The sequence below is a fragment of the Asterias amurensis genome, chromosome 20 (assembly GCF_032118995.1).
Source record: "Asterias amurensis chromosome 20, ASM3211899v1".
NCBI classification, from domain to species: Eukaryota; Metazoa; Echinodermata; class Asteroidea; order Forcipulatida; family Asteriidae; genus Asterias; species Asterias amurensis.
Window position 1 is genome coordinate 8,924,737 of NC_092667.1, and position 23,772 is coordinate 8,948,508.

A 23,772-nucleotide genomic window follows, 5' to 3' on the forward strand; every position below is an offset into this window, starting at 1 on the left:
TAAAAAAAAGTAAATTTATTTATTGTGTAGAGCTATTTGTTTACTGTGTGGGCACACCCATGTTTTGTGTACAAACCTATTGAAAATTTGTAAAGAATCAATGTAAAATAAATTGACACTGCATAATTTTACATCGAGCTTAACGAAAAAAAAACACCCATATGCAGCATGCTTGTTGGTCTGAACAGGCAAGACAGATATGTAGATTTCTCGCTGGTAAATTTGTCGGAAATATACATATTTTCTCAGTCAAATGCCTCAATCATGTTGGTGCCCAAGAGGTTTGAAAACACGCATCTATGTGTTTTAGTGAGATGAGGTACTGTTCTGGTCAGTAGACTGATCCAGTAGGCTCCGCCCACGACGCACGTGTGAGCAAGAATACGTAGGGGCTCTCAAATGCCTTTCTGCACAACTCTGCCGCGCGCGCCAAGATATGCCCACGCATGTCGGACCTTTTTTGTCGGACCTTCTTTGCGTTGTAAATGGTCAATACGCAATGGGGCGGAGTTTCGTGGATTGGTCTACTGGTACTCACACTTTTTGTAACACAAAACACAATGTCCACAGATTTACATTAAACTTACACCGTTTGAAGATAATGATAGTAGAAAGCGTATCTTAAAATATTAGTTGCTGAGGCGCTGTAGTTTTGGAGAAATGAGTAAATCAATGTCATGAAAATACGTTTTTACATGCTAAAATAATTGTTGTCTCATGATCACTGAGACACAATTATTTTCATGACATTGTTTTACTCATTTCTCAAAAACTCACCAAGGAATATTTTCAGGGAAGCTTTCTAACTATCATTATCTTCAAACTGTGTAAGTTTAATGTGGACATTGTGTTTTTTGTACTACAAAAAGTACATAAACCCTTTAAAAAAAGTAGCATATTACATACCTGTGAAAATAGTGTTATGTTCCATGTATTTGATATATGCCCTAAAAGTGAAGTGCAATAAGTTTGCATCATGATATTTTAGATAAGAGGTTCTGGTTGGAATAATTACCCAGTGCTATTGGTACATCTACCAAGTTGGCTTATAAATGTGGGTTGAAAAAGCGTAATTTAAGTTATCAATATTTCAAAGTTCAATCCCCAACCTTGACAAGAATACCAGGAATAACTGAATTATTGTTTATTTTCTTGTGGTTTTCTACAGTCTGTGTATATCACTACACCGTCCGTCACCATTGCTGAAGACATGGCCGATCTGATTGATGGGTACTGTCGACTTGCCCTAAAAACAGAACAGTCCCTCATTGTACGGCCACAACAAGGTAAGCTTGACACCCCTCCCGTAGTGAATGGAATACTCCTCTGGTAGTGCTGAAGTCACACTTGTTCAGTATAAATGAGTTGTTTTTATTTTAAAATGCTGCAATTGTTTACAAATAAATGATTTGCAAACACAACATATTCATCATAATATTTTGTGTAAAATCCACAACCACCACGAATCATGCCTTCATGAAATGCAACAACTATACATATCTGTGTGAAATAAGTTTCACCCGAATTAAATTTTAGTTGAATTTTATTTTCTCCCAGTATTTAAATATTTTTCAAACCAAGCCACTGGATATGTGACCACTAACATCCAAGGTAAAAACCTAGACATGGCTCACTAATTAACACTGTCATGGTAATATGCAACAAGGTTGTCACAGGGTGAAATATTGGCAATATAAAATATAGTACACCACCTAGAGTTTGTCCTGGAGAGGTTATTATTTAAATATACTGTGGAAGAAGTCAACAACTTTTGTAACATGTTAAAAAGTTGTAGTTTAACAATGAACTTGTTTAACTTGCAAGATGGAGATCACCTTGATAAAATGCAGCTTACTTTGTTGAAAGTGTTTGTGCGTGGATGTATCAAGGATTTTTGTTATATCACGAGGCTTAAAAATGATTTTGATCAGTACAACTCTACTGTGAGTGTCTTCTTTGAAACTGACTTTTTCGAGGCAAACTCTTGGTGGCGCTTTATATTGTTGTACTATGAATCCCTGTACTGTTCATTCGAACACTTAGTGCCGTCTGTGGCCCATCTCAATGCTAACATTCTTGGGAAGTCTAAAACAGGACTGTTTACAGATGTATGAGCGTTAAAAACACCCTAAATTTTACCCCATGTAAACTTGCTGCATATCACTGTGAATGTGTTGTTTACATGTATAACATCACTTTCACTTTTTAAATACTTGCACACTGAATATTAAGCCATTCTTAACCTGAGGTAGGTGGACAAAATACACACCCCTCTAACCTTCCTCCATAAAAAGACTCTTGTAAATTACAAGAAAGCAAGATCACATATTCTGCACAAGCCACTGTTGTTTTCCAGAAAATAGAGCTACTGTAAGCAGTTTGTTGAAATCAAAAAGTCTTTTTTAGACCTATTCAACTTTCCGCCAACATAGGAGGTTTTAAAAATAGAAGTTTAAAACTATGAAGACTTCCTCTACGTCATTAATTCCATTTCCATGTTTAGTTACAATGTTCTAACAAATAATTGTTGTGTTAATCCAAATGTCTAAACCTATAATGACATTTTATTTGTTGTTCATGGAAAATACATTTAGATTGATTTTGAAAAAAGTGTAACAACAAAATCATATTTGATAAAACTTTAGTTGATTTTGGTGGCATATGAGTTTTCTGTGAGGGTTCCTCAAGAAACACATTGCATTTATGTACATTCATATAGGATTGAAACATTCAAGGGGTTCCAAAAACTGCATACAGTCCCTTTAAGTGAGAACACTGTTTAGATTATAAATTAATTATTGCGCGGAAACACTTGGTCTCTCAAGGATTAAAAAGATGTACCTGCCAATGATCTCTCCATATTTTTGGCTTTGTTCATTGTTTGATGAAACCACTACATCTCTCATTCACACAATCATGATAATGGTTATAATTCAAGCACGGTCAATGCCATCATTTAAATGCAAACTTTTTAGCCATTTTTATGAATTTTACAAGTACATTATACATTTATGTACACAGGTTAGAAACCTTTTTGGGGCATTTTTTTACTACGTTTGACAATAGTGTTTGTGAAATCAATACTTTTTTCTTTACATTATTTCTTGTCGAGCTTAGCTTTTCAGAATAGCCCCAAATTGTGGTCAATATGCTCATGTACAGTAGTGCATGCGTACATTTTAGATGCATACAATTCTATCTTGTATGTTGCTGTTAATCCTGCATACGTGTATGTGCCCAGCAATCCTGGCCAAAACGGAAAGATTTGTGACCAATAATAGTTTTCCTCCATGGACTACAGGAAAGATTTAAGAAACTTGGGAACTGTTAAAGTGTAGAGGTTGGTTTCAGCATTACTGCATTTGTGTTAATGGTGTCTTGAAAACATCACACTTGGATTGGCAATCATCAAATACAGTCAGTTAAGCTTTGAGCTGAAAGCTTTCTTGGAATAAAGTTTTGTTTCAATTTGGCTACAAAGTTTATGTAAGATCAAATTCAAATATAATAGCCAATAATAACATTAAAGACACTGGACATGTTTGGTATATATTCAAAGTATATATTAGCCTGAAAACTAACTTGATAATGAGCAGGGAAGAGCCGTTGACAGTATAAAACACCGTGAGAAACGACTCTCTCTACAGTAATTTCTCATTAAAAAGTATTCGAATCTGAGAAAGACTTTCTCAGGCATCTGAAAGGGTGTTTTTTCTTTTCTTATTTTCTTGCAACTTCAATGACCAATTGAGCCCAAAAGTTCACAGATTGTGCATTTTTTGCATATGTTTGAATACACCAAGTGAGAATACTGGTCTTTGACAATTACCAAACATGTCCAGTGCCTTTAACGAATAATGATTCCCAATACTAGTGATACACACAAGAGAATAGACTTGTAAAATCAGCCTTGATTTGATGACAATTATTAAAACCTTTTTTTCTTAAAGAGTAGAATTTCAGATGGGACTGTGTCACAAGATGATTGGTCCCAATAAAAACTTTATAACAAGTTTGCTTTCAGACTTAAGAATCAACAATCTATTTAAAAATAAACAACAAATCCTGTGCTACTTTCTTTTTTCCCAACTGGTAAAAAATGACCTTTCTGGGTCTGGGTAAATGTACTTTCCTGATTGCTAAATGTAAAGAAATGAAAATAGTATGACTAGGCTTGTAGTTTATCTTGTACTTCTGTCCATTCTGATTGTGTACCACATCAACCTCTGTATGTATGTGTGTGCCTTAGCCTTTTCTGTGGTTCCAAGGGATAAGACGGCTTATCTTCAGTACACTGCGTGTAAGTACTCGCTATGGAGGACAGACGCATTATCCGCTCCGTGCACATTCAGTAGAGGGCGGTATACTTGTGTCTATGCTTGACGTTTGAGGCAAATAGTGGAAAATATTCAGTACTCATTGAGCAGACAAATTACACTCTTGCAGTACTATGCCTAATATTGCAATTGTTTTTAGGGCTCCTTGCTTAATGTCTATTTAGTCTTGGCTTTGGCTTACTAAGGCCTCAAGCTCAGTTTATATAGACAACACACATGTTCAAATCAAGTTAAGCCAGAGCCAGCTCCTGCTGAGATTCTGCACTGATCCTTAACCAATGGTGGTTTTTATTTTTGATAAAGCTTTTGGTTTATACTTTGAACCACTTGTGAATGAAGATACAAGTTCGACTAAAATATGACGAAAATGTCACTCTGAATAAAACCAGTGTGCAATTCTCTGCATTTAATGTTATGATTCTATCATGTTCATTTGAAGTATGTACATGTACCAAAAAACGCACATGTTACAACCAAACGCTGCTTTTCACTTTGAACCTAGATTTTTAGACTGGTAGACTAGTTAGGCCAACCAGTATCTCATTGAAATATTATAACAGTATTTTGGGATCAAGACTATCCTTACAACCAGCAATGGGTCATGTTGTACCACCAGAGGGCCTCTACGTGCACGGAGGGGATATTTAGTTGTCTGACAATACGATATCAGTGCGCATTATGGACACAAGGACGCCTGTGTTTCAGTGATCAGCACCTTTTGTGTTTCTAGCCACTTTTGCATGACAAAGCATGAACATTTCACTTGGTCTCAAATTCATTGCATAAAAATATACATACACGCTTTGCATGCCACACACTTTGCATGTTTAATTTTAACTAGCATGTGTAGCCATCTGCATTAGAAGTTATATTTTACAGTGCGGGAAATGTTTCAAATATAAACACTACAGAGCTTGTTCCCTTTGACAAATTGCTTGCATGAGATCAAGTTTTTCATGTAATTACAGCCATAAGGTTTGGTTACAAGCCTGGTTTTTATGTGACAGATACCACTGGGGGTAAGAGTGGGTTGTGAGTTTAGTGTTCTGGACCTCTATCATGATGGCACCTTTGTCATGTTCCCTGTGTTCATCAGCAACATTCAAACTCTTATTCCACCAAAAAGGGTTCAGACTATTTGGCTATCTATTCTCAGGCTATGTTAAGATTAGTAGCGCGGCTGTGGCTTTATTCACCATAGTAACATGTGTTGAAGCAGAAGGTGCCCATAGCAACACTGCTAGCAACAGCCGTAGCCACCAAATCGAACAAGAACATGGTTACAATGATTTGAATGTGTAATAAACAAGATGCCTGCATTATGATAGAGGTAGTGATTGGATTTTGTATTGGAAAGGAATGCTTACATGTACATGTAGTTTGGCTCTGCAGTACAAAATCCATTACACTTGGATTAAACAAGGAGGATTTGGAGTTGGTTAGATTACCTTCCAGACCTCATGAGTTGTGGGAGGCCCTGTGATAGGAATGACGTTGTTTGATTGTTCATCAGAATCAATCAAAACACTGGGATGGATTATGTAGTAATCATAGGTAGTCAGGGTTAATGGAATGAAGCATGGAGTTCAGGAAAGAAACTTTCATTGTTACTTAATAATCTGATCGGCACTTTATTAATGATGATGATACATGTACTTCTTTCACAGTATTTGTTCGGCAGATGTGTTGAAGTAGAGTAACTTGTTGTGTTCAACTGCTTCAGTAAAATCACCGTTCTTTATAATTTGGCTGACATTTTATTTTCCACTTAGATGGTGTGTTTTCAAGTTGAATTTTGTTACAATTATTGAATAGATCATAACTTGTCAAGACTGTGTTTTATGCAATGTGTTTTAGTTACTTTTAAGCAGCCTTACACAGAGTGAGGGGGGGGGGGGGTAAACTGCCTGTGTTGTTAGAGATTTTGTTAACTGCACAAATGCATGGAATGGAATTCAAACCAAGAACCTTCCAGATTCCTGAGCAGGATATATTGATCAATGAAAGGCAACTGAGTAAGGGAAGAGATGCACTTTCTTCTGAATAATTTTTAAAGACTTTCATTCTTAAATACAAAATTTTAAATAAAGCATGTCAATTACAAACCTAGAGATTATTTCAGAAGCAAAAAGCACGGCAATTAAGGCTTCTTCTTTGTGGCAATATGTGCTAAGCAACTTCTCTCTCACTCTGTGGAAACAGACTCCTAGTTAAAAGCATTTTATTTTGAAAATAAAGCATATTGTTTTGGTTTGTGTTACCAGTTAGCGTTCACTGTATATTGCCCGTTGGTGAATCAATGAAGACTTCTTGATAGTAAGCTGTGGGTCAAATTCAAATAGCAGCCTACCAAGATACTTGCATGCATTTGGTTGCTATTTCAGCCGGTAAACAGCAAGACAAACCACTTTTTTTTTTAAAGCTGAATTATTTCACAATTCAGAAAACCTGCAAAGATTGAGTCTGAATTGAGCGTTTTCAGTTATAGCTCTAGCCGATTCATACAGTGGCTTCAGCAGCAATGTTTAAAAACATTTCTTTGCTTTGATACAGCCAAAGCCGACCCCAGTCAGTTCAGACTCAGCATGAGCAAAACGTGATTCTGCTGAACACAAGCATTGCCATAATGATCCTTTGTATTTATGTAAAGGTGGGTGTCTGGCAGCAAAGAACGTTCCAAAAAGAGCTTAAATACCAAATCATTGAAGACTATTTTGAAGAACTTGGGAATTAAAGTATACTTTACTTCAGCTCACAACTACCTGGCCTTCACACAAGAAAACAATGCTGATTATCTCAAAAATGGGACATCTACACTTTAAAAGAAGTATCATCAGTGATGACGTCTTATGACAAAGCAGTTTAATGATAAAACGTTTAACCATGGTTATGACACTGCGTACCTTTTATTCAAAGAGGATCGGTTTCAGAACCACATCTAAAAACAAATCAAAAATATAAATAAGATATTTCTCAGAATGTTTTTGAGGGGGGTTTAGATTTCGGAAAACTTGCATGGATACATGGTGTGGCAAGATTGAAACCTTAAAAACAATGCTGGGTGGTGTAGGGGTTATGGTACTGGTGTTTTGGTAGTCTGGTCAAAGAAAAAGCTTTTTTGCTGTCGGGTTCTATACTTCATATACAACATCTTCCTTTCAACAAGTCTTCTTATTGTTTGTAGAATTGCCTTCGTTATTATTTGGAATCGATGTAGGTGTTATTATTTTCCAGACTTCAAGGAAAGGTTAACATGGTTCTTTTGTGAAATTTGAAATTTTGTTTTTCTATGTATCTCTTTATTAATAAAAATAATAATAAACAGGGTTTATATAGCACAAAAATCCACCAAAAAAAACGCTCAAGGCACCTAAAAACACGGATAATGAACTAAAATGCCATATTTATAAACCAATGTTTTACCTATTCTTGTGATCAAAGAATGTAGTCTTACTGGATCATTGTTTTACCATTGATTTACCATTGGTAAACTGTCTTGTGTGTGAGGGGGGGAAAGGTGGGGAAGGCAAAGGAATAACTTGCCCTTAAAGTTGCCGTTTTTGGAAAATGTAAACTGATTTAAAAATGATTGGGTTAGTTTAGACACGGTTTGATGTTATATGGACCTATGGTGTTAATATAAACCATAAGGGAAGTCAGTTAGTTAAGCTGTTTTTCAGATACATTGAGGGAAGTCCTTTTATTGCTCTCCATAAATACTTCAACATTATTTAGAAATGTTATTCCTTTAAAATTCACCCTTGTCATCCGAACAAAATTCTTTCTCCCATTTATTTTTTAAAACAACTCCCCTTTCCCAATTTCCAACTTTTCCCCTTCCAACATGCTAACCCCTGTCCTATGTAACTAACCTATGACCTTTAACCTTCTCTGCTGCTTAGCTTTTAATGCTGCCTCACGGAGAGGAGATGTTTCTGTTTCTCAGTCCTCACAGCGTAAGTATATCCAATATATTTACCCCAAAGTCGGCCATTTTGGATGAGTTTTGCAGACACACACTGGCCATAATGCTGGCTTCAAACTGTTAATCTTGTTCATTATTGCCAGTTCTTAATCATGTTGTCGCAATATAAATGCATGTGATCACATTTAGGTTGGATTAAAAACTAGTCTGGCCCAATTGTAAAAACTTGACAGCACCTTAACAATTGTGTGACTATGCAAGGAACTAGACCACATTTGAATTGTGTGTTGGAGTTAAAACATAATTAAAGTTTTATTTGATGCAAAGGATAAACCTGTGTTGGTTGCAAAACACATTTTGAAGAAGAGTATTTACCAATTGTTATCGGTGAAGAGAAAAAGTATGAACACAATTTCTCGTAGCTGTGTACAATTGCATTTTCTTTAGGGTTTGTACTGACTTTTTATGCTTATTTTGTTAACAAAAATAAAACGATTTTCTGAATAAGTCATAACACACACATGAAGGCAAATTGTTTCTGTTATATTAGATCAAATTCCAAGCATGGCCACGGAATTGTTAAGTATCTGGAATCCATGTTGAAGTGGTTGAAAAATCAATTCATTCCATGTTTACTTTCAATTAAGTAGGATTCACAACGTTTTCTGCAAAACAAGTTGATGCTGCTTTTTGTTACCTAAAAGTTACTGGCGTGAGATGTATTGTACATTGCCTGTGTATGGTTTGTATTACAAGTTAACATAGTCTAAAGACATAGCACCATTCTACCTGGTGTCCATCATACTACCAACAACCTTTATTTCATATTTCCCATGACTTCAAGTTGCAGTTTTAGTCGGACATTTGTTACATTTTTAGAAGTATTACAATTTGTGTTACATGTTGTGACCAGGGTTCCACTTGAAGCCATGTAACTCATGTTTATTTTTTTAAAGCATTATAATTCAATGTTCATTACGGAGTGTTACTTACAATACATTTCAGCTCATTAACTCCTTTTTCAATGCATAGGTGTGACCATGGTTGCATTTTCTGATTTGACCAATCATAATTTGTTGAATGTACAGAATTCTATAGCACTTTCAGAATGGTGTTTGCAACCAAATGATCTTGTATCTATAAACACCATTCATTATGGAACCTGTAAAGGGAAAAATCTTGTTTTCTTCTTGTTCCCCCCAAAATATTGTTCTGTTCCCTCAAACTAATCTAGTGTTCCCTCGAGATGTTTAGTTCCCTTGAAATATTATTTTGCTCTCTCAAAGTAGTATTTTGTCCCCCCTCAAACTGGTATTTTGTTATGTAAAAAATGTTATTTTAGAAACAAAACAATAATTATTTCCATCGAAAGAACATTTCGTTCCCAGGAAATAGTGTATTATTTTAATCCCTCGAAATAACATTGGGATGGTGAGCGAAATAATATTTTGAGGGAATGAAATAATATAAAACATATAAAAAACAAGTCCCTTTATGTCCATACATGTATGAAGCACAGTAATTTGTTTAACAAACCAGTGAACTGATGAAAAATATCTTTTTGAAAGTGGGCCCATGTTTTATAATCATCGATTAAAGACAGTGGACACTATTGGTAATTACTCAAAATAATAATTAGCATAAAACCTTACTTGGTAATGAGTAATGGGGAGCTGTTAATAGTATAATAATTGTGAGAAACGGCTCCCTCTGAAGTACATGTAACATAGCTTTTGAGAAAGAAGTAATTTTCCACGAATTTGATTTCGAGACCTCGTGATTAGATTTTGAGGTCTCGAAATCAAGCCTGAAAGCACACAACTTTGTGTGACAAGGGTATTTTTTCTTTTATTATTATCTCGCAACTTTGATGACCAATCAAGCTCAAAATTTTACAGATATGTTATTTTACGCATATGTTGGGAGACACCAAGTGAGAAGACTGGTCTGTGACAATTACCAATAGTGTTCAGTGTCAAGGCTAGTAAACTAGATAAAAAGCATTGTAGGTCTTGATATAAAGGCATAATGTATACGTAGATAGTAACTAACCTTAGTTACAAATCAACAGGATTTCGTTGTACACTTAGCTGATCCACACTTAGTAACTAAATTAGTACTGCGTATACACGGTGCTTCTTTAGTGTAGTAAATATAAAACACAAATCTTGGGTCTTAACACAACAATATAGTTAATTTCACAATGCTGCTTTGGTATCAAATTATTTCCTATTTAACTTTGCACTATAAAAGAAACTAGTTATTCAAATTTTATACTTTCAAAATAGCATAAAAAAACAAAACAAAAACTGCTAATGTACTGTATGTAGGCTCATTTTATACAATAGGTTTAGCAAAGAGTTTTTACTTCTTTACTTAAACAGTGAAACACTACATGTACGTAGTTATGTAGCTAGTCACAGCCAATAGAACTCCACACTAAAGCCAGGTTCATACTTCCTGCAAATGTGTCACGCATTCGCAACAAAAAATTGGCATGAATTGAAATGTGTTTGACTCCTGTGAAACATTCGCAGCGAAAACGGCTCCTGACGTCAAAATTCGTTTCACATTCAATTTTGCGGGACATGCAGGAAGTATACACCAGGCTTTGTGCTAGAAATAGAAGCTCAATAGATGTCATGCAAGTACATGTACATGGATCTCATACATGTCATATTTCTCTGAGGAATGCACACATACATGTCAAAGCCAATGTCATGTTTTATGTTTTACTCATGTGCACTCTACTTGCGTTGATGCAGTGATCACGTGAGTGTTAGAAAATGTTGTTGACATCCGGTATTTTGAGCAAAAGTGACGCCATCAGTGCGGAGTGCTGTTGACTTTTCCTAGTGCTTGGATGGTTGAACACTGTTTTCTTCTTAAAAAGTATACAATGTTCAGTTTGTGTAGGGTTGTTTGTCACTGATGTTGGCCTGATGCCGTTTCTTGAGAGGCAAGGGCACCAAAGCACTTCTATAAGGAAATTGTACATGGGGCACCAAGGCAATAACCAGAGGCATTGAAGCATAATGCTGATGGCAACTTCAATACTAATTGCAATGCTGGTGTAATATCTTTCTTTAATACAAATTGCAGAAATTTGTTGTTTGATTGTATAACTGGCATTTTGAAGCAAAGCATAACCGAGGGGGAAAAATGGTTCATGTTCTTGAGGATTGATTAATTTATACCAGAGAAGCTAAAGCAAACTTATAAAAATGCTCAAGTAATGACCAATAATAAAAAGTTTTTGGCATGGACTGTGAGAACCCTCATGGTTACAGACAGGCATAGAACACTTAGGACCTAGGTCTTTCCATTGGGTTTGTGCCAATTTGTAATGTTGTCCAGCTTGAATAAGGTCTCAAACTAATCAGTACTGACACATTGCAAATCGTATCATTATCTACTGGGCTATGTCACAGTTAAAATTACGTGACATTAACAACCAAAATCTTGTTCTGTTTTCTGGTTTTATTGATTTTTGTGACTTAATTTTTTGAAATTTGTTACAAACTTCAACAAAGTCACAAAGTATAATTCAGAGATGAGATTTTTGTAATAATGTGGTAACTGTTGCTTGACAGTGTTGGTGCACATTTTTAGAAGTCCAATTAATGTGGTGTACTTGCATCTCAGCCACTCTTGAAACCACTTTGTGTGTTACATGTATTACACGCAGACACAAGGTATAAACTTACTCCCAAAATAGTAACACGTTGTGTTTACAAGTGCTGTTTGAAGGAGTTCCATTCTCAGTGGTTTGTGTTCTTTGTAAATTATATAACTTAATTTATTTTGTTCACTGGAAGGTTTATGGCATATACATTGACACTAACCATGTTGAATGCTGCATAACATACCATTGTAACAGCTATTAATCATTCCTGAATGTGTGATTTAATTCATACTAATTTTCTTACTAATCACAGCTTCATAAACTAATCGCTCCTATAAAAGGTGTTGTCTGGTAATCTTACTAACCAATGATTGACTGTAACTTTGACAGAAACCTACTAAAGCAGGATGTGTCATGAAACCTCATGATCCAACAGTGTTATAAGTTGGCGGTGATTCTAAGTGAAGGGCGCAGCCGTTACCATTATGTTGCATTCAGATCCAGTTTACTCCAAAATTCACAAGATCTTAACACTTACATAACTTGCATGACTGAGACTTATTCGGGTTAACTTGTATAGACACGGCAAGGCACCCATCGGTGAAAATGCATTTAAATGATAACTTTTTGAGCCTTGTCTTCAGTAGGAGTCAGCAGTTAATTAGTCTATTTTTCAGAACTTCACATGAATAAAGACATGGATTTATCAACTGTTGAAATCATTCATGTTACATTCACAAGACAGTCAAGATACATGTACATTCCATATACACTTAAGATAGGTTACATCAATACTCTTTTTCCATTTCATAAATCCTCACAATAGCTTTCATAAACACTCTTGTTACATTCCATTAACACTCTTGTTACATTCCATAAACACTCACGATACACTCCATATTATACATTCCATAAACACTCCCGTTACATTCCATAAAAGCTCCTGTTACATTTCATAAACACTCCCGTTACGTTCCATAAAAGCTCATGTTACATTCCAAACATGCTCCCGTTGCATTCCATAAATGCTCCAGTTACATGCCATACCACACTCCTGGTTCATTCATAAACACCCTCGTTACATTCCATAAACACTCCTGTTACATTTCATAAACACTCCCGTTACATTCCATAAACCCTCCTGTTACATTCCATATAAGCTCCTGTTACATTCCATAAACACCCTCGTTACATTCCATCAACACTCCTGTTACATTTCATAAACACTCCCGTTACGTTCCATAAAAGCTCATGTTACATTCCAAACATGCTCCCGTTACATTCCATAAATGCTCCAGTTACATGCCATACCACACTCCTGGTTCATTCATAAACACCCTTGTTACATTCCATCAACACTCCTGTTACATTTCATAAACACTCCTGTTATGTTCCATAAAAGCTCATGTTACATTCCAAACATGCTCCCGTTACATTCCATAAATGCTCCAGTTACATGCCATACCACACTCCTGATTCATTCATAAACACCCTCGTTACATTCCATAAACACTCCTGTTACATTTCATAAACCTTCCTGTTACACTCCATGTAAGATCCCGTTACATTCCATAAACACTCTCGTTACATTCCATAATCTCTCCTGTTACATTCTGTAAGCACTCACATAGGTTCCATAAACACTGATGATACAATTTACTCTCTTGCATAACTCAATATTTTACTAATAGTACACTTTCACAACACTTAGGGATAGTAAACAAAAAAGATACATGTAGAAGAAAAATACTAATTTGAATACGCTTTTCTTTTACATCATTGATTTTTTAGAAAAGTGCTCATTCCAATCCTTTAGTTTTTATGAAATATATCAAAAAAGGATTGTACATAATTGGGTTCTGAACAAACTTATTCACATGTTTCGTCTTCAAACATACAATCCCAAAGTTAATGTTTGTTGGATCAACTGTAAGTTAAATGAACTTATGTTGAGTTACTAGATCATTAAAATGCCAGTCATGTACCAACCATTTTCCTGCAGTGGGTGGCTCAAGTCTTGGTGGAAAAACCTTTTAGTTTGAAAGGCACTTGACAGATGTGGTATCTGTTGGCTCGTACCCATCTCCAATTGATATCTGTCAGCTCTTACCCATCTCCAATTGATACAACACATGTAAATGTGTGTTTGCTGTGACTTACATGTCATCAGGGATGGAAGTCGTGTTTAATCAGCTTGGAGGTCTTGCTTTTTACTCTGCACTTTCCAAAATTATTTCAAGATCATCAATTCCAATCTGGCGCTCCTGAGATAACACTTCTACGTATAAAAGACGAAAATTTTGCAGGAGTGCTTTTTTCTTCACCAATTATTTTCCCTTTTGCAATTTATTAATTGCTTATTTAAATAAAGTATAAAAGCGAATAAGATGCATGGATTAAAGAGACAGCAGTCACCAAGTTGGCAGTTCGAAAGCATGTTCATGATTTGTGATCAAACTTGCACAAAATCTTCAACAACAGTTTGCTTTAATAAATTAATTTTAAGAAAAATGCCCTTTTGCTCAGAATATTTGCTGTTCGATGTTGATGTTTTTTGCATCAGGAATATTGAAGCCTTTAATTTATTTTCTGACCTTCATTGATTGGGTAATCTGTACTCAATAATTTAAATGGTTATTGATTAAATTATCATTCTCAGCAGAGATTCCATTTAATTTTCTTGTTTTCAATTCTGCTACATTAACTAGAAAGCAGTTTCTTAAAAAGTTTGTGCGTGGAAGGCATGAAAGAAGAATTGAAAGTTCTGTTTTTGTAATCTAGGTATGGCCCGGTCATGGCTACAGGATAAATACATCTACAGTTGTAGCTTAGGAGAACAAATAAGAGCCAACCTTAGGAGGTTTCCCCCCTACCTTTGAAAAAAAACCTGTACATATTGTTATACTTGTCTTTAAATGTTTTGTGTTCGGGAGCAAATTTACTAATATTTTTCATTGCAAACATATCAATACAATGACCAGTTTGTAAAAACTAGAGCCTGAGTGCATTCTGCTCATTGATTGGCTTAAAGTAAGTATCCATGGAGATAGAACTACTGCGGTATGATGTGATTTAACAATCCAGTTCAAGCTGGTTTTAAATGTTATTTAAGACTGGTGATGTGTTCTGCTTATGATCAGAAACAAAATCTTTCTGATGCATAATTTATTGTCCAAAACAATTTCAGAGAAATGTGCGTAAACAGATGTGGAACTAAAATTATTATCAGTGTTGACACCCATGACATTAAGGCAGTGTTTAGTTTAATTTTCTTTTATAATGTATTGAATGGTTAAGTGACATCCTATGCCCAGTTAAAACCTCATGTGAATAGCAGAAGAGAAGTGAATTTCCTTGCGGCACAATCAGAAAACAGCATGTAGTGGTTGTTTTTGTCTAGCATGTATTCATATGTAAACAATGTCAACAACAAATTAGTGTTAGTTTCATAACTTATAAAATCTACCATCATGAAACAAAGCCTTTCACGTAAGGTGGTGGAAGTAGCTACATGTACGTCATTTTGACACAGCTGAACTTGTGAACACGATTAAGGGATAACCAAAGCCCAAACATGTTTCTGGTTGGGGTTCGCAAAGCTAAGGTTCTTGACCAATCAGAATGTCTTAATTATCTTTCTAGGCTATTTAGAAATACCTAATGATTGCTTAGAAAGTCTCATGATTAAATTTCATTGATCTGATTACTTGATCATGATAACTTGTTTTGTTTTTTTTACAGAAGGAGACAGGGCTCTACCATCACTTCCACTTGAGAATGAGTAAGTTAGGCAAATGTTTAGTCTCAGAGAGGTTTGAGGGCAAAAATAGTTTGTCTTCTTTCTGGTATAATGAGAACCAGTAGTTATTATTGCTGTACATGTACATGTAGCACTCTGGGAGCATGACTAAGGCCCAATTTCATAGAGCTGCTTAAGAAGAACATATTGCTTAACAACTCTCTGTTTAGCAGAAATTAGCAGGATACCAATCCCAAATGGTACATGTGACATGGTAGTTTGGCTGGTAACCTTATTCTGCTTAGCATACTTTTGTTGTGCTTTGGTTGACTGTAACATGAGGAACTTCTATTAATAGAATAAGGGTTAACTATTTCCCTTTTCATATCAAACCAAAATGAGTGTTGGTGTCATTTCTGTTAATAGCCGGTTCCCTTTATATTGTATTGTACGTTGCTTATGCAGTAAGCCAATCCCTTCCGACTAGGTGAAGCAGGAAACCAGTGCTGTACTTCCCTATAGAGGAAATGATGGCTGTAATATCAAAACAACCTGCTATTTGAAATGTGGCTGGGATGCAATTTTTTTCTTCGTACCACACGCTGGCCACAGTTTTTTAGTGAAGGGATCCGGGAAAGCGCTCATACCTTATGCGTGTATGCGATGGCCAGCGTGTGGTTAAAAAAAAAAACATTTTTGTTTCCCAGAAAGAAAGGAGGAATATGGAGGCTTGGAAGAGATTGTTAATCTAGTTGGTTTTAATTTGGATACATCACTGTTGTTTTAGGCCATGCACTATTTGCTTCTCTGTTCTCCCTTAAGGCTAGTTAACTGTTTTGACAAGCCGGCTCATAATACCCTGTAAGTTCAGGGGATGCCATCAATGTAAGCAATGGGATATTGCTAAACTTTTTACGTGGGTTTTAGTAATGTTCTTTCCTTGCTCAAGCACTCGAAAGTCTTATCAAGTTTACATTGTTGTCAATTATCCTGAGAAATAGTTCTTCAGTCGAGAATTGGTTTTGTGCCTTGGTAGCTGCTAAGCAGAGTCAGCTGTGGCTGAAAAGCCCAATTTGAGAATGGCAGTTTTTGCCTTAATGACCACAGGTACATGTACAACATGTACATGTATGGTTTTGACGGCCTGTGATTTTGTTTGCTGTTGGTCATTGTCCATATCTAGGAGCTTTCCCTTTTTAGTATTCATGCTTTATAAATATTGTTGTGGTTTTATGAAAACTTGAGTGATACCCTTTTTGCCTTGAGTCATCAACTATGTGTGCAAACAATGATTCATGTAGTTGATGTCGTTCATGCACCACTTGGACTCTATAGATGTTTGTGTGAATGAGCGCTTCTAAATCAAAAGTATAGGAAAACCTTGTAGTAAATAATCATGCCATCTCACTGTGATGCCAAAAACATGGTCTTCCAATTTTTGTTCATATCCTTTGCCTTGAGTAGTCAACTATGAATAAACATGATGATGAGTTATATTTACCATTGAATAGTTCATGACGTGCAATGTATGTGTACAACCACACAGATCACACAGACCCCACATACTGCTCACAGCTCACATGTGTGAGTGTGAATGACCGTTCCAAAGTAACAACTCGGGGAAAGCCCTTGTGGTAAATAGCAGTGTCATCTCTTGAGTCATGGCCAATTGTTGACATTGGGCAAATCCTTTGGTTAAACCACATGGGAAATACATGTCCTTTTGCAGGTTCATACTGCTAGAGTCGGACTCCACACCTCGGTCAGGAACGTTGTGTTAGAAATGTTGGTAAGAATTGGTCAGAACAAATGAATCATTAGATCTGTCTGTTTAGAAAATTTGATCATAAACCTTGAAAAACTAGTACAAAACCGAACTCACAATGCTACTACCTTCAGTTAGTTGGTTACAGCCTTTGCATACAGATGTTGTTATGAACTGTTTGCCCAACTTCACATGTATACATGGTTTTGGGCGTTTCCATTTTAGGCTTGATAAATGCTTTCCTTTCGTCTGCAAATACTGTGGAAGCTTGGAGGGATAGTGCTCTCAGATTAGAGGATTCTTCTACAAAATCTTGCTGTGGAGCTTTGAAAAAACAATGGCTTGGGTCGTTGTGGAAGTTCTTGATCTTGATTTGGAGTATGCTTACCACGGCATGGGTTGGGTCTTTGTGGATGTGGTGGAACTTGAAGTGATGTTACTCAACGATGGAGGTGAAGATTCGCTTAAAAGAAAGAAATCTACTACGTTAGAATCGGAAGAACCAAAAGAATTAGATTCAGCATTAATGTCTCAACAGACTGCAATAATAACAGACGAACTAGCTTTACGTGTACCATTGATGAAGGAACAATCTACAACATTGATGCCAGGATCAGATTCAGCATTAATAAAGAACCAAACTGCACCATTCATAGCAGAAACAGCTCGGACATTACCAAAGAAGAAAACAGTAACATTCATGGCGGAACCAGCTTCAGTATTAACTAAAAAGAAAAGTGCACCATTTGTGACAGAACCAATTTCGATTTTGAAAAAGAGCCAAACTGCAACAGTCAGGACGGAACCTGCGTTAACATTAGCAAAGAACCAAACTGCACCATTCATAGCAGAAACAGCTCTGACATTACCAAAGAGGAAAACAGTAACATTCATGGCAGACCCAGCTTCAGTATTAACTAAAAAGAAAAGTGCAACATTTGTGACAGAACCAATTTCGATTTTGAAAAAGAGCCAAACTGCAACAGTCATGACGGAACCTGCGTTAACATTAGCAAAGAACCAAACTGCACCATGCATAGCAGAAACAGCTCTGACATTACCAAAGAAGAAAACAGTAACATTCATGGCAGACCCAGCTTCAGTATTAACTAAAAAGAAAACTGCACCGTTTGTGACGGCACCAATTTCAATATTAAAAAAGAGCCAAACAGTCACGACGGAACCAGTGTCAACATTACCAGAGAACCAAATAGCAACGTCAGTGAAGGAACACAAGAAGTAGGCCATATACATGTACTGAATTATGATTTACAAACTTATAATGTGTATAAAGACCCCAGAGAACATTTGTTGCTCTCTTTTGAAAAAGTGCTATTCACACGACAGCAATTTAACTGGGGTCCCTCGCTTTTATTTTAGCATGGTGGTTAAGTAGGTTGTATCAATGTTTGACAACATTTTGCAAGAGAACTTGGACAGTAGAGTAAATTGTTGTCCTTTCACACGAGGTACATTTTGTAAAATGCTACAACCATGTTACAATTTAGCAAGGGACCCTTGCTAAATTTCGCTCATGTGAAAGCAGCTTAAGAGTACATGTACATGTACATGTACATGTACATGTACATGTACATGTACATGTACATGTATGTACAATTGTACAACCCTAGACTACACTTTGTGTTTTTGGTTGGACTTGTTCAGTCTGATACTTCACCTCTTTATATAGTACATGTACAAGTTTAAAATGAAGAAAACAGAAGGTTTACCATGGTGGTTTTGAATTATAGCAAGCACCCTTGTTAATAGGTTTCCTCAGACTCCCAAGCTACAATGATTTTGTTTGCTTTGGAGTTTTTCTTGGTTTCACTACCAGATAGTGTATAATCACATATCGCGTGCTAAACAAGGTTTCCTGGCAGATGCCATTGTCATTAGATGTTGCCAGGAAGTTTGTGCACAACCTGTGCTACACAATTTTAATTTCTGTTATAGGGATGTTGTACTTGCAGCTTTATCCTAGTCGTTGGAATGTTATTTTTAAACTTTATTATTTTGTTCTTCTTTTCTTTGTAGAAGTGAAGACAGTGTTGAGAATTACACTGAAGTTAAAGTCAGTACTAGCAGAAGGAAACACATCACGCAATCAGGTGGTTAAACATTTTGTTGAAACTTAAAGGAAGGTAGCTCTTTATCTGTACCAGTTTACAATGGTGTCCGTCTTGAGAACTCTGTATGCTTGCCTTGCTGTTTGTTTATGACACTGATCTCTAGATTTATAGCACGAGCTTCATTCACAGAGTTTGCAGAATACATGTAACTCCTTTAAAGGTACTACACAGCATGATCTCAGCATAATAAATTCAATACCATCCCCATGTTTTCAATAAAGAATGTTAAGGTTTTTGAGAAAAACATGAATAATGATTAATATTTTGTATTCAGATAAGCTTGTTTTATGCAGTCCCTCTATACATAATGCAGAAGAGAAAAAGTACAAGTTGTGCTCTATGACTTGAAGTAATATTGGCTGGGTACCATGCTTGGTCATTCGCAAAGAACAGATCATCCACAGACCTAATGGGAGACATTTGAACACTAGGTAGAAGCAGACTTACCAGGTAAAGTTCCATTGTTTTCGTAGTTCTGTGCACGCGCACATTACCGGGAACAATGGATTTACAGTACCTGGTAAGTCTGCTGCCACCTAGAGTCCCCAAAAGTCTGCTATTGAAATGAACCATACAGTGGTAACTTAAATTCCAGGGGTTATGATCAAGCAAAGAATGCCTGGGGGAGCAAGGTTGGAATGAGGTTGCACAAAGATACCCCCATTGTAGACTGGTACTTGCTTTTCAGAACCAGTGATTTCATTGGATGTGTGTTTTGATTGGTCCGAGGTGACGTTTGGCAGATGCACTTTCGGTTGCCTGCATATGAATTAAGGTAAAAGGTGATTATGGACGGGGATTGACCTAGGCTAGAGGCCACTCTCTGGCATAATTCATGAGCCATGAAGTGTGATATCAGAGCCCAATTTCATGGCTCTGCTTACCGTAAGCACAGAATAGGCGCTTACGGAAGCAGCAATTCTGTGCTTACGGCAAGCGTATTTAACGGGTTAGCGGTGAATTTTGGCTCGCTCGCGTGCGTACTCCACGTTACTAGGCTAGCGCAGGAATTCGGCGCTAGCACGTCAAGCGGGGAATCGCGAATGTAAGCGCAGAATTCGACAGTAAGCAGAGCCATGAAATTGTCTTTCCACAGTATTTAATATGTGCCTTCTTACCTATTTGTTACCCAGCCCTCTCTGATGACTATGCAGAGATTATAGAGGATGATGACTATGCCTTACCTGCAACCAAAGATTATGAGATACCAAGGGATCAGGTGTCATTAATCTCTACCATAGGAGAAGGACAGTTTGGTGATGTGCATAAAGGTGCCTTTAAGGATGAGGTAGGAACTCAAACAACACCATTTTTCTCTCATGTTTAACAAAGGTACATTATTGGTCAAGTTCGAGCGACGAACTATAGGTCGACCATTGGGAGACATTGCGTGGTACCCAGGTTGAATTGCATGCTGAAATATTGACTAGTATGGCCGCTACTCGAACTTGCCCAATGTAGATGCAACTGTGATCTCTTTCAGTCCTCAATCCCATACACGACTCTAATTTGAACTTTAATAATAATAATCATATGCGGTTGTGATGCTGTGCACATAACCTTGTACATGTAGCTAGATCAAAGCCCTTTACAACAATATTATCCCTGTTCATCGGGCATACTTAGACCATTCCTCTAACTTTCTCATCCTTGGGGAGCATACAACATAGCTGCACGTAGAAGGTGGTAATCAAACACATTGCTAACGCAGACCTCTCGGGTTCCCGTTTACACGCCTGGATTAAGAGAATCATTTATGGTTAAGTGCCTTGTTCAAGGACATGAGTGTTGTGATTGGGAATTGAATCCTCACTCGGTTGATTCTCCCATCAGAATTTGATTCCAATGGACCAGACCGCTCGTTAACGACACACCCCAAATCTTCAATGTTGTTCCAAGTGGCTTTTCAGCTAGGGTTGTTTTAAAAATCGGTTTGGCCGAGTATATAATTTGTTATGTTCTTTTATAGCCTATGATGTTATGTTATGTATGTTATTTTTATGGTAAAACCTCTATCAGTGGTATGAATAATGCATTTATATGTTTATACTTTTCTAGGAGGGAAACCCAATAGAAGTTGCAATTAAAACATGCAAAGTGGAAAGCACTGAAACACTGGGAGAGAAATTCCTGGAAGAAGCATGTAAGATTTGAAATAAATTCATAGAGCTGCTTAAGCTCAAAATGTAGTTTAGTACAACCAAAGCCAAGCTTACTAGACTAAGGTTACCAACCAGCATACCATGTCACATGGATGATTTGTGACTGGTATCCCACTGATTTCTGCTTAGAAGCAAATTGTTAAGCAATATTTTCTGCTAGGAAAGTTCTATGGAATTTGGCCCTTTGAATCTGAAACTTCAAACCAGAAACCTGAAAGTTGAGCTTGAAATGATGATGAATAAATGGAACAGAATGTTTTATATTATTATTAGCAAATCTGTTGTCTCTAATGAAACTCCTGTTGTCTGTAAAAGAAAATGGCCATTGCTCTTTTCAGATAGCAACATAGTTGAACCACAATGCATATGATGCTTATAATGTATGTGGTATATTAATTTTGGTTTTTACCCTTACACCGATGTGTGTTTGCACTGTATACATGGTACTTACCCTAGTTCTGTGAAGAAAAAAAAATCTCAGGCATAATGTATTACTCGTGTGGTCTTTATCACGGATGCAAATTTAACATCTATTAAATGTGGTGTTTTCTTTCATAAAGTTATTCAAGAGTTCTTATTGTGTGCAATTGACTTTGATTATTCCTTACACACTGAAAGTGATCTTTATTTCACTTACAAAACCTTTTGATTGCCACTGAAACCGTGAACATGCATAATCATGACATGTTTCTGGAATAATTTGCAGCAAATATTTCCTCCTAAACAGCGCAATTGAATACAGTTCAATTAGTACAGTATGAGTACAAGAAAAGATTGTTGAAATACTTTGTGTTCCTACCAGTACATTTCTTCAAGTGCAAGAATTTAAAAACAAGTTTGAATGATTTGACCGACGAATTTGGTATTAATTGTCAGATATAATGAAGCAGTTTGATCATCCACACATCATTAAGCTGATTGGAGTCTGTACAGAACCACCTATATGGATTGTCATGGAGCTGGCACCATTTGGAGAGGTATGTTACTTATTCAGCTTAAAGGCACTGGGCACTATTGGTAATTACTCACAATAATTATTAGCATAAACGCTTACTTGGTAGTGAGCAGCGGAGAGCTGTTGATAGTGTAAAACATTGTGTGAAACAACTCTCTTTGAAGAAACATAGTTTTTGAGAAAGAGGTAACTTCTCACGCAAATATTTGAATCTGACAGAAGACTTAAGGCCTGAAGCCCTTTAATGCATCTGAAAGCACACAAATTTGTGCAACAATGGTGTTTTTTACTTTCATTATTCTCTTGTAACTTTGATGACCAATGGAGTCCAAATTTTCACAGATTGTTTATTTTATGCATATGTTTGGATACATCAAGTGAGAATACTGGTCTTTGACAATAACCAAAGGTGCCCAGTGCCTTTCACCACATCATGTCGGGTGACTTGTATACTTGCCTAATTCATTTGTACTCAATGTGGACGGTTTTTATTACATCAGCGTGCCTTAATTTTTTTGCTGGCAGCTGGATGGCAAGTCTTGTACCCACTTTCACCTGTACAAAGACGCACACCGGGTGCTGGAACACATGCCTTGTAATATCCCTTTTCTGGAGGTTATTGTGTAACCCTGGATTCCAGACCGTTGTCATGTTGGTGTACAAATGTTTTATACAAGCAGAATGGTCAGGCTACCATCAGCAATCCAGCCTTATTAGCCACTGTCGAAGCTGTTAATTGAAACTCAATTTCATAAAAGTTGTTAAGCAAACTCAATTTAAGCAGGAATCGTCTCAAACAACCAAAAATACTTGATGTTTTCAATGGCTGATTGGGTCCAGCTTGTGCAGGAATGTATGCAATTGCTTGTTACAAAAAAACCAACGCTATTGAGTTTGAAATGTCTTGTGTTTGAAATGTTTTGATAAAGTGACTTTTATTTTATGTTTAGATGCGGACATTTCTTCAGGAGCATCTGTCAGAGCTATGCCTATCCAACCTTATGTTATATTGTTATCAACTCAGTACTGCACTCTCATACCTGGAGAGTAAGAAATTTGTACATAGGTAAGACAATAAAATACCCCACACAATAAGAGGATTGCGGTTGCTTTATGTATACTATCTGTGTAA

At 36.5% G+C, this 23,772-nt stretch overlaps 1 protein-coding gene across 8 annotated transcripts in view; it reads left to right on the plus strand.

Annotated features, from left to right (window-relative positions):
- The window catches only part of LOC139952742 (focal adhesion kinase 1-like), an 80,328-nt gene that overhangs the window by 38,198 nt on the left and 18,358 nt on the right, over positions 1 to 23,772 (plus strand). For 2 of the 8 annotated variants that reach the window (XM_071951954.1, XM_071951955.1), the window contains 10 exons: positions 1,169 to 1,286; positions 1,558 to 1,611; positions 4,250 to 4,300; positions 8,240 to 8,293; positions 15,629 to 15,668; positions 19,429 to 19,502; positions 20,657 to 20,811; positions 21,582 to 21,666; positions 22,562 to 22,662; positions 23,591 to 23,706. In XM_071951954.1, the coding sequence (XP_071808055.1) occupies positions 1,169 to 1,286; positions 1,558 to 1,611; positions 4,250 to 4,300; positions 8,240 to 8,293; positions 15,629 to 15,668; positions 19,429 to 19,502; positions 20,657 to 20,811; positions 21,582 to 21,666; positions 22,562 to 22,662; positions 23,591 to 23,706 (848 nt within the window). The remainder of the gene's footprint in view (positions 1 to 1,168; positions 1,287 to 1,557; positions 1,612 to 4,249; positions 4,301 to 8,239; positions 8,294 to 15,628; positions 15,669 to 19,428; positions 19,503 to 20,656; positions 20,812 to 21,581; positions 21,667 to 22,561; positions 22,663 to 23,590; positions 23,707 to 23,772) is intronic. The other 6 variants (XM_071951958.1, XM_071951959.1, XM_071951960.1 and 3 more) reach the window with 4 other exon arrangements.